The 20253-nt window shown below is 40.6% G+C and overlaps 1 protein-coding gene and 1 long non-coding RNA gene across 2 annotated transcripts; both read left to right on the top strand.

Annotated features, from left to right (window-relative positions):
* LOC106605607 (urokinase plasminogen activator surface receptor) lies at nt 1-3890 on the top strand. The gene is made up of 5 exons (XM_014201441.2): nt 1-142; nt 558-668; nt 779-925; nt 1271-1381; nt 2939-3890. Exons 1-5 carry the CDS (start codon nt 28-30, stop codon nt 3139-3141), a joined length of 687 nt encoding a protein of 228 aa, XP_014056916.2. The 5' UTR covers nt 1-27; the 3' UTR covers nt 3142-3890.
* Nucleotides 3891-18828: 14938 nt separating this feature from the next.
* LOC106605658 (uncharacterized) lies at nt 18829-19669 on the top strand. The gene is made up of 2 exons (XR_001328915.2): nt 18829-18886; nt 19087-19669. It is a non-coding gene; the product is annotated as an uncharacterized lncRNA (long non-coding RNA).
* Nucleotides 19670-20253: the final 584 nt, after the last annotated feature.

Genomic DNA, 20253 nt, shown 5'->3' with positions numbered 1-20253 from the left:
CTCTCGACAAACATACCACACCTCTAAATGATAACAGATAAATGCTGTAACTCGACACACACTAAATCATTTCACCTCCTTCAGCTCCAAGTCAAAATGTACCTTATTGTACCCATCCTCGTGAGCTTGCTACTCCCCAAAGGTAAGAAGACAATTTAGGCTATAGCCTACGGTTAAATTGCATTTGATGATCATTTATTTTAAATGTCTATATATATATATATATATATATATATATATATATATATATATATATATATATATATATATATATATATATATATATAGCCCATATCTTTTGTATTACTTATTACTGCTTTGAAGATGAAGTTCGGCAATTATTATACGTTTTTGCAATTTCAGTTTAGCCTATAGCCAACAGTTTAGAACTATAATGAAGATGCAATACATCTAACTTCAACAGCATTGATCAATTTACCGAATGACAAATGCATTTCAGCCAAAGAACAAAGTGTCCACATTTTAGTCTATTATATCCCTGATAATTTATGAACGGAATTTCAAGTAATGGGATGCTGTAACTTTCCACTTCTCAGCATATTCACTCAAGTGCTTTGAGTGCACACCAGGAGAATCAGGAGCATGCACGGACAAGGAGACTGACTGTCCAACCCAATGTGGAAACACGCGGATTACATCCTATATGGGTAAATTAAAGGAAGGTTCATTTAGCTCACAACGACAAAACAAACATTTCTTTTTTTTTTTTATTACCTGTATTGTTTTCCTTGTCTCGACCTCTTCTTTCTATTTCCAGGTGGTACAAAATTATCCGATGTGAACATGAAGTCTTGCTCGGTGCCTGCACAGTGTCTCACTGCATCGGTGAACTTCGGAATGATGCGCACTATGATCGCCAGCACATGCTGCAATACAGACCTCTGTAACTCCCAAAGCATCCCTGGTAACTATCTCAATGAGAATGTATTGTCTGGTAGCGTCAATAAATGCTACTATTAAAACATTCGATTTGATAGCATGTTGAAAGGTGAAATTAAAAGTTGACAGTTGAAATGAATTGATTGAATTGATAGTTCTATGAGGGAAGTTTGAGTTTATGAATTAGACTCTAACTCAATTCTTAAATTGGCATGTCTACCTAAAAATGAAATACAACCAAACGATTTATTTAGCGAAATGATTTAACAGCTGCCAAGTGTTTTCAACATAGGCTGTTATAAGGAATAGAATGAAGCTATTTTGGTTTGTGGTGAGCTGGGAGTGAAAAGTGGAATCACCTATCCTGTAGAATCTACTAAAACCACCCCTAATGGCAAGAAGTGCTTCACCTGTACCGGAACGGACTGCACGAGCGCTCTGAGCTGTGTGGGAGACGAGGACCGCTGTATCTCAACAAGAGGTAGTGTTTCAGATTAATGGCGCGCCGTTATCCGCACATTCTTTACATTCCTAAAGCCTCTTCCTTTAGTCTCTGACTGATCTCATAGACTAGACATAACATATTAAACGTAAATCCGGGACACCCATAATTTGGCTAATATGTTATGTTAGGTATAATTACATCAGATAGAATGTTACCTAAGGCAAACACGTAAGGAGGGTGGTTGGTCAGAGTGGATGGGTGGGCATTATATAATGCGAACATCTAGCAACCCAAAGGGTGCATGTTTGTATCTCATCACTGACAACTTTAGCATTTTAGCTACTTAGCAACTACTTAGCATGTTAACTAACCCTTCCCCTAATCCTTTTAGATAACCTTTGCCCTAACTCCTAACCTTAACCCTAAACCCTAACCCCTAGTGCTAGATAAGATTAGCCAACTAGCCACATAGGTAATGATAGCAACAACAAATTGGAATTTGTAACATATCATATGTTAAGTAAATTCGTAACATATTGCACATTTTGAAAATTAATAACATATTGTACGAATTGCAATTTGTAACATATTGTACGAATTGCAATTTGTAACATATTATACAAAATGGATGAGGGACATCCACAAATGAATTCCTACTATACGAAAGGTAACATTTCATACTAACTTGAGTTCTCAGATTTACGTACAGAATAATATGAAATGCTCTGAGACCATGTGGCAGAGTCTGCACATCTCATATGTATGATAATAGGCCTACTCTGATGAGGAGTGCTTGATATTCTGTGTGATTATATAGTCCTGGTCTCTGATAGCATGCAGTTACCCTGAGCAAGTAAAAACTTAATGTACAGTATTTAGTTGAATGTTTACTGCACTGCACTGCACTGAAAGTTTCCCAATCTCAGAATAAACCTCCAACCCGTGGCCTAACTGCAGCAAAAGAATTGCGCCATGGCCTGAAGTTTTAATTACGACATGTGATCTTAGCTGTCAGTGAAACTCCTTAAAAGTGAAACTAACATGTAAGTTTAGGCATTCGTTCCCAATGGTTAAGATTAGGGATAGGGTTAAACTTAGGTTTATGCATTTATTCTGATTGGTTAAGTTAAGGTTTGGGAAAGCCTTAAAACAAAAAACGAGTTCCTAGCACTGGGATTGAACACGCGACCCTCTGAGCCGGATTCTGTGGCTTAAACACTTAATTCCAAGTGGTTAAGTTAAGGGTTAAGGTTTGGGAAAGGCTTAAAAAAACAACTGAGTGCCTAGCACTGGAATTGAACACACGACCCTCAGAGCCAGAGTCTGCAGCTTAAACACCCCATCCCCAACGACAACATCCTAGCAAGCCTACTGGATGGTAATAGACACTCACTTTGCCCCTAGTGGACGGTATAGCTTCATATTTCGCAGGTCCAAATGTAATCTGGTACCTACAGAATCGGCACCTCCTGGTGTATTCCATAACAGAATGGGCTGAAAGTTTTATCCAATCTGCACTTATCAGGAGTTGACTGGCCTTTGAAGCATTAAGTCTTGAGAATATCAGTAACATTGTCTTATGTGTGCTGCTAGTGAACATGGGTGGCGAGAAGATGACCATGAAGGGATGTGCCTCCAAGAGCATCTGTGTGGGAGACATGTCAGGAGCACTGGGGCCCACCATGGGCATGGACATGAAGTGCTGCGAGGGAAACCTATGTAACAACGCCCAGAACATCGGACTGAGCCTCCTGCTCCTGGTGACATCCATGGTCTCTGTGGCCCTGTTCCACTGAGAAACACCTTGCCTTCACCTCCTTACCTCCCCTCCTTTCCCCTCCCCTTTCCTCTTCTGGGCATTGCCTCATTCTATTTATTAGTTTCATCGTAACAGGAGCCTCCCTGTCATTGTCCACACCCCCCATCTCCCCACTCCCCAGTCTCCACTATCTACCTGTTGTGTGTATTAATAATGGATGTTATTGAATAGCTCCTTTCGTTAGACGCTCCCTTGGGGCTTCACATTGTGTAGGATTAACTCAACCCCTCCACCCCCACTAGCGTAATGCTGCAGCCACCTGTGGAATGCACTACAGCCATTTCATTTTAGGGACAGCTCTCGTAATAAAAACACACCCACAACCAACACCCATCCCATAACCCCTACACACACCCACACCCATCCTCTTCTCTCTTCAAGGCCCTGTGAGTCAGTGAGGCATGGATGTTTGGCGAGGCATCTGCCAATCTAAGTAAGTGTTGTACATTGCTTCAAATCATTGGCATTGTTAGCTTTCACATTATTTTAACATTCTGTACAACATAAAAAAGGCTATTGAATCCCATTTTTAACAGGGCAGAAATATACTTGAAATTAAATATGTCACTGGATGTGTAAAGTGTTAATGTATTTCCAATGCCTAATTGATGAACAAGATGAATTCTGTAAATTAAAGTATATGAATTACTGAATAGATGAGCTGACTATTCTCACAACCTCCTTCCCCCTCCAATAAGGCAATGAATAAATACATTTTCAAAAATCCACAATATTCATTTCAAGATTTAGTTGAGGTTTAGGGTTTAGTGAATGGTTTGTCCCAAATACAATGCTTTAAGTTTTTGGAAATATTTAGTAGTTATCAGGTTTCAGGTAAGACCCAAGTGCAGACTGTGTTGAAGTAACAATGTTTATTGAAACAACCGGGGCACACCAACAACAGGTCAAGGCAGGCAGGGTGCGATAATCCAGAGTAGTGGGTCCAAGGTACAGGACGGCAGGCAGGGTCAGGCAGAGTGGTCAGGCAGGCGGGCTCAGAGTCAGGACAGGCAATGGTCAAAAACCAGGAGGGCAAGAAAAGAGCGACTGGGGGGGGACCGCAGGTGCTGAGAAACAAGGGGATAATTGGGGAAGATGGGAAACACCTGGAGGGGGGTGGAGACAAGCACAAGGACAGGTGAAACAGATCAGGGTGTGACAGTACTCTCTTATTACTTGCCACCCATTCTAAAACCGACTGCAGCTCTTTGTTATTTATATAATGAATATGATTTCGGGGGGCTAAAATTATTCAATATTAATGCATTCAACCTCTCACTAAAAGCATCAGTCATACAAAAGTTATACTTAAACCAGAACTGGTTCTCCAGTAGATTAGTAAGAATGGATCACCCCTTGTTAAAACGTTGCCTTTTTCCCTTTAACCAGATTACCTTTCACTTTCACTTACTTGAAAATGGAACCTTTTTCTAAATATTGCCCTTTCTATAACAAGCCATACAAAGCTGGTTGCAATTCCAGTTTCATCCTCCAGAAAAGACACAACAAATATTACAACAAATAATATGGTTAAATTCAAACATACTAATTGATTAAAAAAATAACATTTTTTTTTTTTACAAAGAAATGTTTTTTTTGTTAGTGATATTATGAATAGGAAAGGTGGAGTTATGTCACATGTGCAGTTAACAAACATGACCAAAAGTATGTGGACACCTACGAGTTGAATATCTCATTCCAAAATCATGGCATTAATATGGAGTTGGTCCCCACTTTCGTGCTATAACAACCTCCACTCTTCTGGGAAGGCTTTCCGCTAGATGTTGGAACATTATTGCGGGGACTTGCTTCCATTCAGCCACAAGAGCATTAGTAAGGTCAGCACCCATGTTGGGCGATTAGCCTTGGCTCATAGTCACCGTTCCAATTCCTCCCAAAGGTGTTCAATGGGGTTGAGGTCAGGGCTCTGTGCTGGCCAGTCAAGGTCTTCCCCACTAATCTCAATAAACCATTTCTCTATTGACCTTGCTTTGTGCATGGGGGCATTGTCATGCTAAAACAGGCAAGGGCCTTCCCAAAACGGTTGCCACAAAGTTAGAAGCACAGAATCGTCTAGAATGTCATTGTACACTGTAGCATTAAGATTTCCCTTCACTGGAACTAAGGGGCTGAGCACAAACCATGAAAAACAGCCCCAGACCAGAATTCCTCCTCCGCCAAACTGTACAGTTGGCACTTTGCAGTGGGGCAGGTAGCGTACTCCTGGCATCTGTCAAACCCAGATTCGTCCATCGGACTGCCAGATGGTGAAGCGTGATTCATCACTCCAAAGAACGCATTTCCACTGCTCCAGACTCCAATGGCGGCAAGCTTTACACCATCCAAAACTCGGCATCGCGCATGGTGATCTTAGGCTTGTGTGTGGCTGATCGGCCATGGAAACCCATTTCCTGAAGTTCCCGATGAACAGTTATTGTCCTGACGTTGCTTCCAGAGGAGATTTGGAACTCCGTAGTGAGTGTTTTTACGCGCTACGCACTTCAGCACTCGGCGGTCCCGTTCTGTGAGCTTGTGTGGCCCACCAGTTCACAGCTGAGCCGTTGTTGCTCCTAGACGCTTCTGGGGCAGCTCTAGCAGGGCAGACATTTTACGAACTGACTTGTTGGAAAGGTGGCATCCTATGATGGTGGCACGTTGAAAGTCACTGAACTCTAAAGTAAGGCCATTCTACTGCAAATCTTTGTCTATGGAGATTGCATGGCTGTGTGCTCAATTTTATACACCTGTTAGAAATGAGTGTGGCTGAAATAGCCAAATCCACTAATTTGAAGGGGTGTCCACATACTTTTGCATATATAGTGTATATGGAAATGTTTGCTCTACCCAAAATTACAATAAGCTGATTGCAGAATTACTGCAAAAATGGAGGATGCAAGTGGAAGTTGAAGAAGGTAAGGAACTTGTTTGTCTGCCTTTATTAAAGAACACTACAGTCAAAAAAGATAATTGAAAAAAGATATATCAGTTTTATTTGAGGACCAAAATGTTGACTGCGGCGCCATATAGGTTGCAAAATAGTTGGGAAGAGATTTTCGATGTGCTGATTCCATGGCACGTGGTTTATGAACTGATATGGAAAACAACGCTTGATTCAAGTTTTTCCATTCAAATTCTTATTCAAAATTCTTCCTGCAAACCGAATGTTATATATATGGGGCATACAACAATCTCAGCTCTGCTGATTTTTTTGCGAATAGACAGAATCATTGGATCACTTATTTTGGTATTGCCCCTATGTCGCTTATTTCTGGTCACAGGTTCAGGAATGGCTGAAAAATAATTTACCGGTATCTCAAATTAACTCTAAAATTAGCACTGTTGGAAGATTTGGAAAACCGTAGTCAATCAATAAACAATATAATAGTACTTTCAGTGAAAATCTTTAATGTACAATCTGTAGATACTATACAATTAGACAGGTTCCCATTTTTTGGAAGGCAGCCACGGTTCATCCTTTATTTAAAGGGGGAGATCATGATGATCCTAACTGTTATTGGTGTCACAAATACAGCCGTCATGCTGAAGGGAGGACCAATACGCAGGCGGAATGTGGATGCTCATCTTTTAATTAATTAGGATAACGCATACACAAAAAAACAAGAAAACCACAAGAACGACGAAGGACAGTTTCACAGGCTAAATGAATACTAGCAGTGCGAAATACAACTACCCACAAAACCTAAACCAAACACACACCTAATTATAGGACTCTCAAACAGAGGCAACTAGAAACACCTGCCTCCAATTGAAAGTCCAACACCCAAACCTAAACATAGAAAAACTAAACTAGACAGAATGTAGAAATACATACAAAAACACAAACCCTCTGCCACGTCCTGACCAAAACTAATACAATTACTCCCTCTGCTGGTCAGGACGTGACAGTACCCCCCCTAAAGGTGCAGACCCCGATGCACCTAAAAGAAAAGACAAAAACCCCCAAACAACAAAAAATATCCCCCTAAACTAAAGGGAGGGAAGGGAGGGTGGCTGCCATCAACGACGGCACTGTGCTACACCCCCCCTCCCCAATCCACCTATATAGGAGGCGGCTCAGGTGCGGGACGTGGACCTCGCTCCACCTTCGGCGTCGCCCACTTAGGTGGCGCCCCTGGCTGCACCCGGCTGGCGGGCGGCGATGGCTGCGCTGGGCAGACGGGCCACTCTGGCTGACCCGGGCAGACGGGCCACTCTGGCTGGGCCGGAGGACAGGCGGGCCACTCTGGCTGGGCCGGAGGACAGGCGGGCCACTCTGGCTGGGCCGGAGGACAGGCGGGCCACAGGCTCGATCCTAGGCCCCACACTCTTCTCAATTTACATCAACAACATAGCTCAGGCAGTAGGAAGCTCTCTCATCCATTTATATGCAGATGTTACAGTCTTATACTCAACTGGCCCCTCCCTGGGTTTTGTGTTAAACACTCTACAACAAAGCTTTCTTAGTGTCTAACAAGCTTTCTCTGCCCTAAACCTAGTCATCTCATACAAGTACTTGAGAGTATGGCTAGACAGTACATTGTCCTTCTCTCAGCACATATCAAAGCTGCAAGCTAAAGTTAAATCTAGACTTGGTTTCCTCTATTGTAATTGCTCCTCTTTCACCCCTGCTGCCAAACTAACCCTGATTCAGATGACCATCCTACCCATGTGTAACGGCTGTCGGGAGAGAGAGTAGACCAAGGCGCAGCGGAGTTAGTGTTCATCATGATTGTATTTAATTAACGTAAGAACACTATACAAAAACAAGATAAGCAACAGCAAAACAGTCCTGTTCGGAAATAATCTAAACAGAAACAATTACCCACAAAACCCCAACGGAAAAACAGGCACTTATGTGTGACTCCCAATCAGCAACAACCAACAACAGCTGTGCCTGATTGGAAGCCACAAGGCCAAAATCAATGAAACAGACAACATAGAAAATGAACATAGAATGCCCACCCAATGTAACACCCTGGCCTAACCAAAATAAAGAACAAAAAAACCCTCTCTATGGCCAGGGCGTTACACCATGCTAGATTATGGAGACGTTGTTTATAGATTGGCAGGTAAGGGTGCTCTCGAGTGGCTAGATAGATGTGCTTTACCATTCGGCCATCAGATTTGCCACCAATGCTCCTTATAGGACACATCACTGCACTCTACACTCTTCTGTAAACGGGTCATCTCTGTATACCCGTTGCAAGACCCACTGGTTGTTGCTTATTTATAAAACCCTCTTAGGCCTCACTTTCCCCTATCTGAGATATCTACTGCAGCCCTCATCCTCCACATACAACACCCGTTCTGCCAGTCACATTCTGTTAAAGGTCCCCAAAGCACACACATCCCTGGGTCGTTCCTCTTTTCAGTTCGCTGCAGCTAGCGACTGGAACGAGCTGCAACAAACACTCAAACTGGACAGTTTTATCTCAATCTCTTTATTCAAAGACTCAATCATGGACATTCTTACTGACAGTTGTGGCTGCTTTGCGTGATGTATTGTTGTCTCTACCTTCTTCCCTTTGTGCTGTTGTCTGTGCCCAACAATTTTTGTACCCTGTTTTGTGCTACCATGTTGTGTGGCTGCCATGTTGTGTTGCTGCTGCCATGTTGTGTTGCTACCATGCTGTGTTGTCATGTGTTGCTGCCATGCTATGTTGTCGTCTTAGGTCTCTCTTTATGTGGTGTTGTGTTGTCTGTCTTGTCGTGACATGTGTTTTGTCCTATATTTTTATTTAATTAATTTTTATTTTGAATCCCATCCCCGCAGGAGGCCTGTTGCCTTTTGGTAGGCCGTCATTGTAAATAAGAATTTGTTTTTAACTGACTAGTCTAGTTAAATGAAAGACAAATATAAAAAAAGAGGATATATGCAACATTTCTTCTTGGAACTTTTACTGTGTTTAGAATTGGGAGTGACTAATGACCTTTATCAATATCAAAGGACAGATTAGTGAAATATGTCTAGTATGCCTAGTCACAGCCATAGAGATCCTATTAAATTACTAGAGGGACTATGTCATAAACCCTCAAAGTTCCAGAACGGTATGAAAATGGCAGCATTGTGGTCAGGGAGAAATCCAAACCAGTCTAATTGGAATGAATGGCAGTAGAGGCATAGGAAAATAAAAGTAAGGCATGTGATATATCAGAAATTGTGTAATATAATCATTATTAACCTACTGTAAACATTATTAAATATAATTGTGAATACCGTATTTACAGGTTTTATACACATTTTCTGTATAAATAGCCCCTAAAATATCTGTAAACAGATCATAGAGGTCTCAATGTTTGTTTTCTTATAAAGCTGTTAGTGTTATTATATATCTATATCTATAGATATAGATATATAATAACATACATCCACAGGAAATATACATCCACAGGAAAGAGCAGAAAGACACCAGCAGTGAAATCCACACAAACTACTATACCAAGAATCACCTATATGGCAACATAGAGGTATGTACTGTAGGCCTACTTGCATACATTTAAAGCTGCTGTAGAGATCTGAGAAGAACTTGTGGTGGTTAATTTCTGTATTATCAAACGAGGAGAGACAAACTTCATACAAGTCAAAGTTATATCTTTAATAATAAGAGCTTTGCAATAGCATTTGACATTCAACAATGCACCATTTCTAATGAACCGTTGAGAGTGATAAAACAAAAGTACAAAGATATTTTATAGCCAAGATACACCCCTCTCAACCAACATGACGAACAATAGATACATAGAATGGGTCACAAGGTTAACATCTGTATGAAAGATATGCATAATACATAGCAGACAGCAACTGCTGTGTCAACAGTTTTCATTGTATAGACCAGTGTCTGGTCCTCCTACTCCAAACTGGAACCATCTCACCCTGGTACGGTGTAGCACAAACATTACCTCATGTTCTCTGGAATGCTCTTTAGGTTTTATCACCCAAAGACATCGTAAATCTCCTCTGTCAGTGTTATCTCATAGAGGCCCATCCTCAGTAGAACACACACACAATAGTTAACAGAATACTCTATTCTTTCGAATAAAACAACCATTATAATGCAATACAAGCATTATAACATAATCTTGCAATTTCCATGACAAACTTTGCTCTAAATACAAAGGATATAAAAAAAACAATAGAGGTGTTGTTGATGATGATGATATCTCTGATCTGGTTTCCTGTAGGCTGAAGAGGATGACGACCCATATGAGTGTGTTGGTGGAGATGATGCAGTCTATGCTAACGTGTGAACACAACAGGGACCATGTGGGAGTCAGCTGGCCCAGAGGCCATGATACTCAGTCTGTCAAAGGTTCCAGTAAAATATTAACAATTTAACCCAATGAAGCAGAACAGCTGACTGCTTATATTTGTTAGCTTTATGTAGCTCTATGGTTCTAAAGGCTAAAGAAAATGGTACATTCTTATTTGGGTTGTGGCTTTGTGTTATGGCTTTTACAAGTCTTTTTTTTAAATGATCTATGGCTTAGGTGATTCAGGGTCTTTGGTATCACATACACTTATGTCAGTCTCATTAAGACTGCAGAACTGTGCACAAGCTGAACCGTTAATTACAGAACACAACCTAACACATTAACTGGCATGACATTCCGTCTCATGTGAGGCCAAAAAGCCTCAAAGTCTTCTAACAGGCTGCCACCTCTAAAATATATTTAGTCAAAATACATTTTTATTGTACTTGACACAATCCAAAAACACTAACATGCATTTAAATGCATTTAAATTACTACAAAAATGTCAAAATTCATGTCCCTCCATGCACCCCCTATGACTTCTAGAAAGATTTGAACCCAGTAACCCCAAAAATACTGTTTTCACCATCATTGTAAAGCCCTAGTTATTTTGTTGCTTTGACAAAGTTATTTCTGAAGATTATTATTTATTTTATGTGAAAAGTGATTCCTTTGTCTGTTACGTGAACTGAACTCTCGTTTTAATACGGAGGAACTATTCCTTTTTAAATGATAGTGTAAAAGCAGGTGAGCTGGTTATACTCTTTTGGTCATTTTCTGGTGTTTTGTGGTGAAAAACTGTGTGGGTCTAGCATAATACAGCAACCCTGTTACCCATAGATAGACAGGCTAGAAATGTTTAACAATTTAAAATGATTTGTGAATCTTGCATTTAATTGCCCTTCCCTGTTGCACACAACAAGCTTCCATTCTTCTTGTCACAAGGGGATTCATGGCTGATTTAACTAGTAATTACCAGTTGGATGGCCGTTCAAGTGGATTTTTCCTAACCATCCACTGTAGAGCTGTACAATACCACTCATTTCAAGCACAGGCTACTGTGGCTATTTGATCATATCATAGGCCTACCAAAGTGGCTTACCATCAAAAACAGTGGAGAAAATGCATCCTATAACATTTTAACATGGAAATGGCTGTTCTATCCTTCAGCCTACAGTAGCATCCAATGTGTGGTGTTCAATGTAGGCCTACATTCCATGAGACTTTTGAAAAAAAAACATGCAGGGCTTGACAGTAACCTGTTTATCCACTTGTCCTTCAGACAAGGAGGTGACTGAAAATGTTGTTGTGTTGTTTGATGCAGGAAACCACTTTACAAAATAAAATGCATTATTATTCCCATACCATTATTACAGAGAATCAGACAAATTATGCTACCATCTGTCTATTGGCTACTATTTAAGCCTGTGTCAAAATACAACACTGCCCCTTTAAAACAAACAAAAAAGCTCTTTACCTAACTCCTTTTTCTAAGATGCCTAGAAATGTATATAGGAAACAATCACTCCTCTATTGCTGACTACACATGATCTAGGAACACAGTCCAGTTCAAGTAAATGGCACTGATCCATATATGGCAATGGTCTATTTGCATATAGTCCTACTGCAGCTCTGATTGTTTGTGCTGCACCAGTTTGTTTAGAGTACGGTCTGTGTAGACTGTAGAGTATGGGCTGTCAATACAATAGAATCCTACTCCAATGCGTTCTGCCTACAACAGCATCTGTTGCATAGTGTGTTTTGTTATTGTATGTTGCATTGAAAGTGGCTTATATTGCGTTGATTCGATCACAATTGCCACAGTAAAGGGAAACGTTGATAGTGTTAACTAACAGGGAAAACTCTAGAACAGTGGTCACCAACCTTTTCTGAGTCAAGATGACTTTGTCAAAATGCAAGCAGAGATCTACCGCTCAGATTTATTTTTTAACATGACTTAAAAAATGGAAGCCTGTGCAACATTAACCAATTAAAATAGTACTGTAGCAGTGAGGTTTGTGCAGTAAGCTATAGGCCCAATATATTATTACTGCATATTGGCTTTCTTGAATTGCCCTGCCAATGCATTGCTGTTTGGGCCATTTTTTTAAATTATATTTAAAAATTTGAGTTAGGCTATGTGATCACACCGGTAATAGAGCCGTTGTTATATTACTTGTGAAGCACAGCTGAGTGAGCATACATTTAAATAATTTGCTTTTTATTTTTATTTTACTGGGCTGATTGTGCCTGCATCTGATGGTTAGTCTCAGCCGAGGGAAAGAGCAGCAGACTGAGGGTCCTCTGAGGGTCCACTGAACAAAAAGGGACACCATCTTCCAGCTGATGGCGAACTCGAGTTCCATCCTATGAAGAAAGAAGGTGAAATATTCCTCGATATTCAAAAAGACTCAAGCTATTAATCATAACCACAACGCAAGCCTATAGATACACTTTCCTACTCATTCATTACTGCTGCAGTGCTTGTTGTGGCGCTGAGTGAAAATACCCTTATGAAAAAAGATTGCAGTCAGAGCACTGTATAACTGCAGGACATTGCAGTATAACTGCAATTAGAGTGCAGTATAACTGCAGTATGCTGCAATTACTGTGTCCAAAATACCACAGTTGACTACAGGTAATGCACTTTTACTGCAGTTTCAAAACTGCAATCTTTTTTGTATGGTAGGAAGAATGCACATTTTATGGCTTATAAAAGTGTTGAATACAAAGTGTTGATAGTGCTGAGTAAGAATTGAAACATGAACTCACTTATTAAAACAGCGTCTCTTTGCTGTGTGGTCTCTCTCTAGTCATGGTTGTAAACGTTTTTAAATGTCACAGTATCAACTTTGCTGTAGCTGTTTTTAATGCCTGCTACTTTACTGCAGACATCGTCATCTGAGCCATTTCATTGGCCAGCGGTAGACCTATAGTGCACTTAATTTGCTGTCTGGGCCCCCCAGGAAGGCAGAGTTTGTGCCTTCAGACAAATGAAATGGTTCAAAATGGCAACAGCTCGCCTACCTGGCATGCAGGGCAGCTGATTCGGGTGCACCTACCGCCAACAACCTGAGACAAATCAAAATAAATAGGAACACAAGGCTTTATCGTTGTTTTTTTTACAGAAATGTTGGGTGGTCAACTAGGAAATGCCTTGAATATCGACCAGTTGATCGCGATCGACTGGTTGGTGACCACTGCTCTAGAAAGTTGAGTGAAGTTCAATCTCATTCTTCTCTCTCTGTGTGCTAATATTTCTGTGCGGCAGTCCCGGGGGAGCTGAGCGGCAGTCTCGGGGCTACTCATGCACAGCTTAGAGGGAACATTGGAAATAAATACTTTCATCAGGTGTCTGGGTGGCTGGTCTCAGACGATCCTGCAGATGAAGAAGCCCGGATGTGGAGGTCCTGAGTTGGCTTGGTTACACGTGGTCTGCGGCTTGAAGGCGGCTTGTGGTAGAGAAATTAACATTAAATTATCTGACAACAGCTCTGGTGGACATTACTGCAGTCAGCATGACAATTGCACACTCCCCTAAAACTTGAAACATCTGTGGCATTGTGTTGTGTGACAAAAAATGGCACATTTTAGAGTGGCCTTTTATTGTCCCCAGCACAAGGTGCACCTGTGTAATGATTATGCTGTTTAATCAGCTTCTTGATATTCCACACCTGTCAAGTGGATGGATTATCTTGGCAAAGGAGAAATGCTCACTAAAATGGATGTAAACAAATTTATGTGCAACATTTGAGAGAAGTAACTATTTTGTGCGTATGGAACATTTCTGGGATATTTTATTTCAGCTCATGAAACATGGGACCAACACTTTACATGTTGCATTTTTAAAAATGTATTTAACCTTTATTTAACTAGGCAATTGAGTTAAGAACAAATTCTTATTTACAATGACCGCCTACCCCGGCCAAACCCGAACGACAACACAAAACAGGATACAATCACTGACAAGACAAACAGGAAATGCAGAGGTTAAATAATGAACATAATTAGGGAAATCAAAAACAGGTATAGACAATAAAGACAAAACCAAGCGAACAGTGAAACATAGATCGGTGGCAACTAGTAAGCCGGTGACGTCGACCGCCGAACGCCGCCCGAACAACGAGAGGGGCCGACTTCTGCGGGAGTCTTGACACTCCCAATCACGGTCGGATGTGATACAGCCTGGATATAGTTTGTTCCTTGTGTATTATTATTATTATTATTATTTAATTTGTTTATTTATTCTGATTGATCAGGAGGTGCTGCAGCACCCATCAGCACCCCTACTTCCTGTGGCTATGTCTGTGATCATAACCTAGAACCCTTGCTGAGTTGCTAAAGACCATTAGCCTACATTCACTCTTGTGTCTTATCAAATGAAGAGAATGCATCTGAGAGTAGCCCTAACTCTATCCACAGGAAAAAGCAGAAAGACACCAGCAGTGAAATCCTCACAAACTACTACACCACAATCAGCTACAGTTGAAGTCGGAAGTTTTACATACACTTAGGTTGGAGTCATTAAAACTAGTTTTTCAACCACTCCATTAATTTCTTGTAATTTTAAGTAATTTTTCCAACAATTGTTTACAGAACGGATTATTTCACTTATAATTCACTGTATCACAATTCCAGTAGGTCAGAAGTTTACCTACACTAAGTTGACTGTTTCTTTAAACAGCTTGGAAAATTCCAGAAATTAATGTCATGGCTTTAGAAGCTTCTAATAGACTAATTGACATAATCTGAGTCAATTGGAGGTGTACCTGTGGATGTATTTCAAGGCCTAGATTCAAACTCAGTGCCTCTTTGCTTGACATCAAGGAAAATCAAAAGAAATCAGCCAAGACCTCAGAAAAATGTTTTACATCTCCCCAAGTCTGGTTCATCCTTTGGAGCAATTTCCAAACGCCTGAAGGTACTACGTTAATCTGTACAAACAATAGTACAGAAGTATAAACACCATGGGACCATGCAGCCGTCATACCGCTCAGGAAAGAGACACGTTCTGTCTCCTAGAGATGAACGTACTTTGGTGCAAAAAGTGCAAATCAATCCCAGAACAACAGCAATGGACCTTGTGAAGATGCTGGAGGAAACGGGTACAAAAGTATCTATATCCACAGTAAAACGAGTCCTATATCAACATAACCTGAAAGGCCGCTCAGCAAGGAAGAAGACACTGCTCCAAAACCGCCATAAAAAAGCCAGACTACGGTTTGCAACTGCACATGGAGACAAAGATTGCACTTTTTGGAGAAATGTCCTCTGATCTGATGAAACCAAAATAGAACTGTTTGGCCATAATGACCATCGTTATGTTTGGAGGAAAAAGGGGGATGCTTGCAAGCTGAAGAACACCATCCCAACCGTGAAGCACAGGGGCGGCAGCATCATGTTGTGGGGGTGCGTTGCTGCAGGAGGGACTGGTGCACTTCACAAAATAGATGACATCATGAGGCAGGAAAATGATGTGGATATATTGAAGCAACATCTCAAGACATCAGTCAGGAAGTTAAAGCTTGGTCGCAAATGGGTCTTCCAAATGGACAATGACCCCAAGCATATTTCCAAAGTTGTGGCAAAATGGCTTAAGGACAACAAAGTCAAGGTATTGGAGTGGCCATCACAAAGCCCTGACCTCAATCCCATGGAAAATTTGTGGGCAGAACTGAAAAAGCGTGTGCGAGCTAGGAGGCCTACAAACCTGACTGCGTTACACCAGCTCTGTCAGGAGGAATGGGCCAAAATTCACTCAACTTATTGTGGGAAGCTTGTGGAAGGCTACCCAAAACATTTGACACAAGTTTAACAATTTTTAAAGGCAGTGCTACCAAATACTAATTGAGTGTATGTAAACTTCTGACCCACTGGGAATGTGATGAAAGAAATAAAAGCTGAAATAAATCATTCTCTCTACTATTATTCTGACACTTCACATTCTTAAAATAAAGTTTTGATCCTAACTGACCTAAGACAGGAATTGTTTACTTGGATTAAATGTCAGGAATTGTGAAAAACTGAGTTTAAATGTATTTGGCTAAGGTGTATGTAAACTTCCGACTTCAACTGTATATGGCAACATGGACGTATGTACTGTAGGCTAACTGTAGACATTTACAGTAGATATCTGAGATCTGAGAAGAACTTTGCCCTAAATACAAAGGATATAAAAAAACAATAGAGGTGTTGTTGTTGATATCTCTTATCTAGTTTTCTGTAGAAGCATGTGGAAGTCAGCTGGCTCAGAAGTCATGGTACTCAGTCTGTTAAAGGTTCCAGGAAAATATTAACATTTTAACCCAATGTAGCACAGCAGCTGACTGTTTATATTTGTTAGCTTTAAGTAGCTTTATAGTTCTAAAGGCTAAAGAAAATGGTACATGCTTATTTGGGTTAAGCCTTTAGTGTTATGGCTTTTACGAGATGTTGGTTTGTATCTATGGCTTGGGTGATTCAGAATGAACCTCATATGAATGGCTAAACAGTTATAATAGTTGAGAAGCGTATATACAGTATATTATTGTTTTTGTGTTGCCCCTTTCAACTGTAATCCACTTATGTGTAACTGACACTCAGGTCAACACAGTGCTTCTTTGGTCCCCTTGAATGTACAGACAGATAGAATATGCTGTCATTTGTCAAAACAGGCCATATTGAGATATACTGTATGTACTTGAGATGGAGAATACAATGACTGTAAAGTACCCTCCAGATCAGATGAAATATGAACAGTGTAAATGTGATCAAATAAACAGTGATCAAATAAATATATCTGTGTTTCATTGCATTTTAATATAGTCTGTAATGTTTGTTCCTGAATCTCCCAATCTACTACTGAGTTATTTTTCATCCTTTTTCTACCACAGTGTATGTTCTTACTGGGACACTCTGCTTTACATTGATTTGCTGTGCGGGGAAAAACACACATCTGTTGTCATAAATCAACTTCAGAAATCAACTACAAGTACTCAAAGAATATAAAGGTCAAGCAGAAGTAATTATTAGTCACCAATGAGCTGCTGTCTCCCCTTGTCTTCCTCTTCTCAGGTTGTGGTGGCCTCTGTAAATCACCACGTCTCCTCCTGCTGGTTTGTAAAAGGTATGACATCATATGTTTATGTGAAATATGAATGATGAGCAAGAGGAATAGAGGACTAAAATGTGAACAAATCCAATGCACCAATGTTAGGTTTAGAAATCATCCAGCCATTATGTAGAAATTATGTTGAATATAATAATAAACTACATTCATCAATCTGACTCCAATATTATGTGAATAAATGCAAGAGGACCTGTGTGTCTCTGGAGGAATCTAACCAATTTCAAGCAGAAACTCACTCCCAACCTGAATTAACATGTCTTGGCACCTTGCTAGTAAAAACAAAAGACAGGAACAACACATCCAGATTCTAATCAACTCATTTGAAATGATAGGAGCACACCCTGTGCATCTATGACCCACGTATCTGCCATCCGACGAACAAAATAACACAGTTTCCCTGTAACAATACATCAATAGCACTTACTTAAGCAATAAGACCAGAGGGGGTGTGGTATATGGCCAATATACCGCGACTAAGGGATGTTTTTATGCACGACGCAGCGCAGAGTGCCTGGATACAGCCCTCAGTGTGGTATATTGGCAAAATACCACAAACTCCCAAGGTGCCTTATTACAATTATAAACTGGTTACCAACGTAATTAGAGCAGTAAAAATAAATGTTTTGTCATACACGTGGTATACAGTCTTATGTACCACGGCTTTCGGCCAATCAGCATTCAGCGCTCGAACCACCCAGTTTATAAACTACCATAAAACATATCAACATGCATAGCTCTTTATGAACTCTTGAAACTATCCAAACATGATAATTCAAGTCACACAGTAACATTCATTTTGTCGATTTCATGTTTTCATCTGTCTTCACACCTCCCAACAGTGTCCGTGCTACCAGGACTTCTGTGGGAACTTCCCTTCCTTGAGATTGCCACAGATAAGGTTTGTTTGACCCCTGTGATAGTCCACAAATGGTCAGTCATCCAAACAATGTCTTAAATCGTGATTGAGTCATCTTGCTTGGCCCCACGCCAGCCACTTGGCAGTTGAGTGTATATCACCTCTAATTTTTCCACTACATTTTACAATATTTGCAAGTTTATATATTTACAAGTTACATATTTTGAAATACCTGTGCTTTTCCTCATTCTTTTGTACCACCAATCTTAAATTGATTGAGAGCCAAATGCATTCATCAGCAATGAGGAAGCGAAGTGGTATTGCTTCAACTAATCAGATATCCTCTGATTGATACATTCATCTTGTCTAAATAGATTTGAGTGAAACCTTTTGTTTGATGGCGACTAGGCCCATTCACACCTCTCTAAGGCCTACAAGACCTCTGCCATAAACAGAGTAAGTCACCCACTTCTCCATCAGTTGCTGACCACGGAGGCAAAACCACTGGTAAGAAATTACATTGCTTCAGTTTTTATGGCTCAATTATGTTTTCATGCCATCTTACCCTCAACACATTCGTACAATTGTTGGCAGGCAGCATTTGTAAGTGGGTTTAACAACTAGCACCAGTATATGTCATTTTTCCTCACATGACACTGATTACTGTGTGTTTAACTTCCATATCTCATGTGCTCTGTGATCCACAGACCACCCCTCTATCTGTCTTCAGTAACCTCGTCCTGTCCCATGGGAAACAGAGTATCCAGCGGCCACATGTCCCACCCTCTTGGGAAGCTGTCCTGGGGCAGCTGCAAGGAGGACAAGGCCAAGCTGGAGGACTTCCTGGCCAAACAGCAAGAGGATTTGTTGGTGGTCCCCAAGCATGGCTGTGCTAGGAACAAGCTGGACCATCTCGCTAGGAGCAGCTGCCTCCGTTACGTCCACCTGCCCACATGCCCTCAGACCAGCAAATTCTGTCTTAACAGGGGAGAGATGTGTAACCCAGCCTTTGTGGAAGACCAGAACTCCTGAGTCACCCAGGAAAGAACCATTGACTTCTGTTTATCATGGACAGCCATACTGCCCAACCAAGCAAAAAGGCAGTAACTGCTAATTTGGTCAAAAATGTGTTAATGTAATTTTTGCTAAATTAAATACATGCTTCATCATGTGGACAAGTATCCTGCCACTGTTGTATTGTGTTCTGGAGAAAATGGGGGTCATATTAACAGTAACTGCAGTAGGTTACTGTGAAACCAAGATAAATAAAAGCAATTTTCCTCAGTTCCACACTATGAGCAGTTATTGCCTTTTTGCTTGGTAGGGCAGTACACACTAAAGTGAAAACTGGAAGAATACATCTGACTCTTAGAATATTGGGAAAAACTTGTCCAAAATTAACTAAAGCTGTAGTCTCATTTCTGAGTCTGTTGGGACATTGAAACAATGGACAGCAATGTCTTTAGGTCAGAACTTACTATACACTTGTTTTTACTCTATTTAAATATGTTAATTTTGCAATATTAAAATAACATAAAATAAAAAAAGAAAGTCAGGCTTTCTTCTTGAGCGCATGACTACAGTACAGAATATTAATATATCAGATATGTTACATAGACAGAACATGAGAGGGAGCCAGGATTGGTGTGAAAAGATTAGGCCTACACAAGGCCTTTGGTCTGATTCTCTACTGTTCTCTCCATAGTGTACTCTCTCACTCCCCAAGAATACATAGAATAATGAAGACACATCCTGTTTAGGCTAATACATGCGACGCATAGCCACTGAAAGATGAAAATAGGACACCCATAGGGGTTTTGATGGTGATAGCATCGAAGGGGCCGGCTACACTCAGGAATAAAATAAAGTGTTAC

Source organism: Salmo salar, chromosome ssa05 (assembly GCF_905237065.1).
Source record: "Salmo salar chromosome ssa05, Ssal_v3.1, whole genome shotgun sequence".
In the NCBI taxonomy this organism is placed as follows: Eukaryota; Metazoa; Chordata; class Actinopteri; order Salmoniformes; family Salmonidae; genus Salmo; species Salmo salar.
The sequence above is the reverse complement of the archived record's forward strand: the minus strand, read 5'-3'. Positions and strand labels throughout refer to the sequence as shown.